Source organism: Alligator sinensis, unplaced genomic scaffold, assembly GCF_000455745.1.
Source record: "Alligator sinensis unplaced genomic scaffold, ASM45574v1 scaffold97_1, whole genome shotgun sequence".
Taxonomy (NCBI): domain Eukaryota; kingdom Metazoa; phylum Chordata; order Crocodylia; family Alligatoridae; genus Alligator; species Alligator sinensis.
This window is the reverse complement of record NW_005841921.1, coordinates 3,202,424-3,208,423: the sequence shown is the minus strand read 5'-3', so window position 1 is coordinate 3,208,423 and position 6,000 is coordinate 3,202,424. Positions and strand designations below refer to the sequence as shown.

The window sequence follows — 6,000 nt, the reverse complement described above, 5'->3', positions numbered from 1 at the left end:
GCCTGTGGATGCACGATAGCCCTGCCAACCATGACCTCACATTGTCGGCCCATATTCATCTTGGAGTCAATAATGACTCCAAGATCCCTTTCTGCCTCTGTGCTCTCAAGAAGGGAGTTTCCCATCTTATAAGTGTGCTGCTGCTTACTACTGCCCAAGTGCAGCACGCTACACTTGTCAGTATTGAAACGTGTCCTGTTTTTGTTAGCCCACCCCTGCAGCCTATCCAGGTCTTGCTGCAGTCTTTCTCTCCCTACTAGCGTGCCCACTTCACCCCAAATTTTGGTATCATCAGCAAATTTAAACAGGTTGCTTTTCACCCCATCGTCCAAATCACTGATAAAGAAATTGAACAGAGCGGGCCCAAGGACCGAGCCCTGGGGGACTCCGCTGCCCACTTCCCCCCAGGTCAAAAATGATCCATCCACCACCACTCTCTGCGTGTGACCCCCAAGCCAATTTGCCACCCATCTGACTGTGTGGGCATCAATGCCGCAGTCTCCTAGTTTTTTTATGAGCATGGGGTGAGAAATCTGAAGAAGCTCGTAAATTGTATCTCTCACCTCTCTATCTGGTGCAAAGGAAATGGTTGTATACACTAAATGACACCTATGGCTGGGTTTAGTGGAAGGAATATGATGATGATTCCCTCAGTTCAGCTGGCCTCCACATGCCTTACAAACTCTATATGCTGCTTTAACTCAAAATCAGTTGAATAACTAGTAAAATAAAGCACTATACAATGGAAAGAATGGAGACAGAACTGGACCACTAGTTGGGTTTTCTGTTGTCTCTAGTTTCATAGTAGTCAAACATTAATAAACCACACACTGGTTTCCTACAAAGCTTGTACCTCATCAAAAACAGTACCTAAACTTTTAAAGAACCCTAAGGCTGTGTCCAGACAAGCATGGACATGTGGTATGTCGCACTGTAGACCCACAAATGCAGGCATTTCCCATCCATCGCATTATCCCATGTAGAGTGGGAGGGAGGGGTTGACCCCGGGAAATTCTGGGGTAAAAAAAAAAACCCACCTCAAAGAAAGTGGAGCAGCGCACGTGGCAGCAGTGTACACTGCCCAAAACCAGAGACTGGCCAGCTGAAGCCACGCTACAGGAGCATCAAGTAAGGCTACTGGGGCTAGCACAGTTGCTGGCCCTATCCTCCCCTATCCCACCTGAGGTAATCTGCTGTGTACCAGAGTGCACATGGCATGGGCATTACACAGGAACAAGTAGTAGCAGCACAAGGTGTGCCGCTGCTATGTGTCCCCAGGGAAACAAACATCATGCTCTTCTGGATGGAGCCCGAAAAATTAGATTTGGAAACATGCCAGGCAAACTTATCACAGCAAACACTTGGTTAGGTCCCCCTGCTTTCCTCCCTCCTGTTGTCGGCAAGTCTAATTGCAAAGCACAAGCTAAATACTAGATCTTGTACTAAGTGATGCAGCTATACTGCATTCACGGACCACTTAGCACTTCCCAGCCAAGGGCATGCTACAGAAAGTTACCATGTACTGAATGGTCATATAATTGCAGAGGTTAAAAATTTTTATGATATCAGAGATGCTAAGCGTTCTGTATATTGAACAGGAATTTTCTACAGACATTAACATTTTCTACTCAGGAAGACAGCTGATTTTATTCAACACAAAGCTATGTTTCTATTTCCTGTTTTATGATTACTTTTTCCCCAATTAAAGAAACAGACTTCTTAGAATCAAGCTTCTACAAGCTTCCAGTGCAAATGCTTGGAGGCCCAGATACAGAATTGCTCTTCTGGCTAAATGGTCCTACCAGTAAATTAATTTGCTAGATTATTCATAGAAAGTAAACACCAAGGAAATACACACATTTAATGATTCAGAAGAATGCTTGCACAAATTGACAGTTCAAGGGGGGTAATGGAAGTAGGATCAAGTTTAACTTTTCTGAGGGTTGGTCCAGACTGCAGTTGAAAACTGTGATTTCAGCATGTGTAGACCTACCCAAGTTAGCTTTAAACCAGCAAGCTTGAATACAGATAAATGTAGCTAGAGTAGCCCAAGGTACAATGTGAGCTGTCAAACTAGTCCACATTAAGCATATTGGCACAGATTCAATGCCAACAGTACATTAAGTAGTGAAATTAAAATTAGCTCCTATACGTCTATGCGAGCTACAATCACATTTTCCTGGATTACAATGTAGATATACCTTGAACATCTGATATTTGATGTGGCTTGAGATGAGAAGTGGTAGGTTGACTTTGAATGAGCCCAGTCCTTTTGTAGAGTTACATTTGGTTGAAGAAACCTTTTTCAGATAAGCATATTTAGAAGTTTGTCTTCAATCTTCATTGTGTTTTTGCAGGTTTTAGCTATTAGGTGTTCTTGAAAAAATAAAACAAAGCTCACACCATCATTTCTAACAATGGAAGATCTCTGACTGTGTGCCCCATACACATTGATCCACATGCTTCCCTTGCTTATGCATTGCTAGCCCTACAATAAAAGAAAAACAGATCGACTACTTAATTTGACATGATGCCTTTAAAAGCGTTTTTCATCCAATTAATACTGAAATGAAAGAACCATTCTAAAAAGATTATAGCACTTCCTTTCTATTAGATGTGGTGAGCTAGTAAAGCAAAACAGATATATTATTTAACCAACCATTTCCTGATGCTGTGAGGAACTGAAGCTTTGACTTGGCATTGACTAAAACTCTTTAATAATATCAGAGTTCTATATTAATGGACTGTTTTTCCTAGAGCATTTCTGTATCTTAAATAATTAATTGAAAGACATTTTTCATTTGAGAGGGGTTCTCTCTAAACTGCTCTAAACTTGACCAGAACATTTTTTTCTGCATTCCTTGTACCACAGGAACCAAGGGGATGAAGTGTGTTTGTTGGCAGCAGTCCTGGGATCACCACTGAGGCAGTATATACTGTATAGTGATGGGCAGTGAACTAGGGATAGTGTTCTTAGAGTTTAGTCACTATGATAACTATCAGAAATTTCCCTGTTAGACACCATTTTCTAGTTAATTTAGTAAGCATATTTTGAATTGAATAAGCCCTGGAATAAGGGTATGTAAAACTGCCATTTTAGAGAGAGAGAGAGAGAGAGTTTAATAGTTTCATAGTTCATAGTTGGTAGGGTCGGAAGGGACCTGAGCAGATCAAGTCTGACCTCCTGCCATGGAAAGAGTACTGGGGTCAAACAACCCCAGCAAGGTGTTCATCTAGCCTCTTCTTAAAGACCTCCAGGGTAGGAGCCAGCACCACTTTTCTTGGAAGTTGGTTCCAGATCCTACCTGCCCTGACCAACTTCCAAGAGAAGTGGTGCTGGCTCCTATCCCAACTATGAAACTCTCTCTCTCTCTTTAAAATGGCAGTTTTACATACCCTTATTCCAGGGCTTATTCAATTCAAAATATGCTTACTAAATTAACTAGAAAATGGTGTCTAACAGGGAAATTTCTGATAGTTATCATAGTGACTAAACTCTAAGAACACTATCCCTAGTTCACTGCCCATCACTATACAGTATATACTGCCTCAGTGGTGACCCCAGGACTGCTGCCAACAAACACACTTTATCCCCTTGGTTCCTGTGGTACAAGGAATGCTGAAAAAAAATTTCTGGTCATGTTTAGAGCAGTTTCAGGTATGCCCATGACCACTTTCAAGAGTGTGTCCATGACAGAGATCCAGAAAGCATTGCTAGGTATCCAGCAAAAAAAGTGTGGCAAAAAGCATGTGCAGCAAGGAGCAAGTGGGCAGGGTTTGTTTCTCAGCCGTGGCCTCTGGATCACCACAGAGGCAGTACAGCTGTATCCTGTGTAACCTCAGGTGAGTCATTCAATATGTCCTTCAGTTTTGTCCACCTGTAATAATACCTAGCTGGGCTTTATAAAGATCTTCAAGACCTTCTAATAAAAAACCATCATTCTTCCACTGAGATCTCCAACTGAGATTAAACACCCATTGCCCTAGGCACTTTACAGACCCATAGAAACACAGCACTTGCCTTGAAAATCATACTCTAAATAGAGAGGCACTGAGAGATTAAGTAACTGGTCCAAGTCACAGTGCAAGGAATAGGGAGAAAGCTCAATGCAGGCTTCATGTTAATATGAAAATGACATGAAAAATATCATAATAAAAGCCTTCAAAGAACACCCATGTTGGTGGCTGCAAGGGTTTAAAAACAATCTTTGTGCATCCAAAACTGGTCAAAAATGGGAGGGAAGAGAAATCAACGAAGACATTTGGTTCTTGCTGCTTATTCCTTTCTACTTTGTTGAAAACAGTATATAAAGGTAATGAATGAAGAGAAAAAATGGCCCCAAATGCAGTATTTTTTTTTCTGTGGTTTGGGTTAACGTTTTAAAATCCTCAATAATTTGTTGTCAAAATTATATTTTTTTTCAATATTGACCAGCTCTAGTAGAAACATAATCATATAAACTACTGATATTCCAGTGCAATTTTCCTTTCTACTAAGTCTACCTATAGCTAGGGAGTCTACCGAAATTGCAGGGGGACTTACCAATTTTTGTGAGTTGATCACAGTGTAAAGTTCTAATTCCACAATCATTTCACAGTAGCCCCACACCTCAGACCCGATTGGCAGAGAGGTCCCTGGGGGGGGAGGACAAAGGGGCAGCCACCGTTTGTCTGCTGCCCTTTGTGCCACCCCACCAGCTGGCAGCAAGGACCTCTGGCTCTGCTGAGGAGCCAGCATTTTATTAAGTTGTTGCTGTTGTTGATTTCATGGATTTCTTGGACAATCCTGGATCTCACAATTTCCTCAAAACCATGAATTAAATAGATCCCTACCTATAGTACAGTGAATGAGGCAGAACATTTTTTCAGTGACCTAACTTCTTCTTTACCTCTTTCCTTTTGGTCTAGACGAGGAGTTCTACATCTGCACGAAAGCAGTGGCATCCATGACCTTGGCTCACCTCGATGGCAGCTAGCATTATGCCTGTTGGTGGTGGTAATAATTCTTTTCTTCAGTCTGTGGAAAGGTGTAAAGACATCAGGAAAGGTAGAGCTAATATTTTCCCTGCACTTCAGTCATCATCTTTGTCCCTTTTAGAAAATGAAATAGTAGTGGTCTGACCCAAAAACCACTGAAGTAATTGGGAATCTTTTCCTTTGAACTTATGTCATTTTGAATGCCTATGTAGGAGCATCTCTCACTCTTTACAAATCTTGATAAACATTTTATTTTAGTGCTTATGGACCTTTGGTTTTAGTTAATAATCATTCATTAAAATTGTAAACACCTTATCACTGCCAAAGATTTTAGCAATTACCTAAAATACCAGGCGCCAAGAATCGTTAAAAAAACCTGGATCCTTACTTGTCACACAATTAGAATAGTTTGAGATGATGACATTAGATAATACCTATTAGTTGAAAAGATGTTACTAACCTTTGAATTTCAGATTATTTTTGTTTCTGAAGTGTTAGCTGCCACCTAAAACTTTTCAGCAACCCATAAATTTCATACTTTCTGATTTAATTTAAACCACTATGAATTAATGCATTGCTGGTTTATATTTGTCTTTTTTGTTACAATTATAGAATTAAGACACTAGTTGCACTGTATATTTTGATTAACTCCCAGCTTTTCCATATTTCCACATTGAGTTTGTACCGCATTCATTTGTAGAAATGGATGATGACAGACACATTAGGAGTTGGAGTCACAAATGCAGTTATTTCCCTCCAAAAATTCTCAGTTTGGTAAACAACTAAGAACTCTTACTATATACCCTTTTTCATTTTTATATCAAACGTAAGTTAGTGTCTGCTCATACTTATGGAAATAGTTCACACTGAGCATGCTTAGGAGTTTGATACCCACATTAGAATAGTCACTTTAACACATCTTCTCTTTGCCAAACCAGTCCCGGACTCGCATGCTCATATAATGTCATATGGGACTCTTTATTGTCAGTGTGACTGAGCTGTGTTTTCATAAAAACAATGTAC

The 6,000-nt window shown here is 40.4% G+C and overlaps 1 protein-coding gene across 1 annotated transcript in view; it reads left to right on the top strand.

The window, feature by feature from the left end:
* The window catches only part of SLC6A2 (solute carrier family 6 member 2), a gene marked incomplete at its 5' end in the record, with an annotated part of 133,336 nt that overhangs the window by 63,716 nt on the left and 63,620 nt on the right, over positions 1–6,000 (top strand). The window contains one exon of the mRNA XM_014517700.2: positions 4,909–5,047. Coding sequence (XP_014373186.1) covers positions 4,909–5,047 — 139 coding nt within the window. The remainder of the gene's footprint in view (positions 1–4,908; positions 5,048–6,000) is intronic.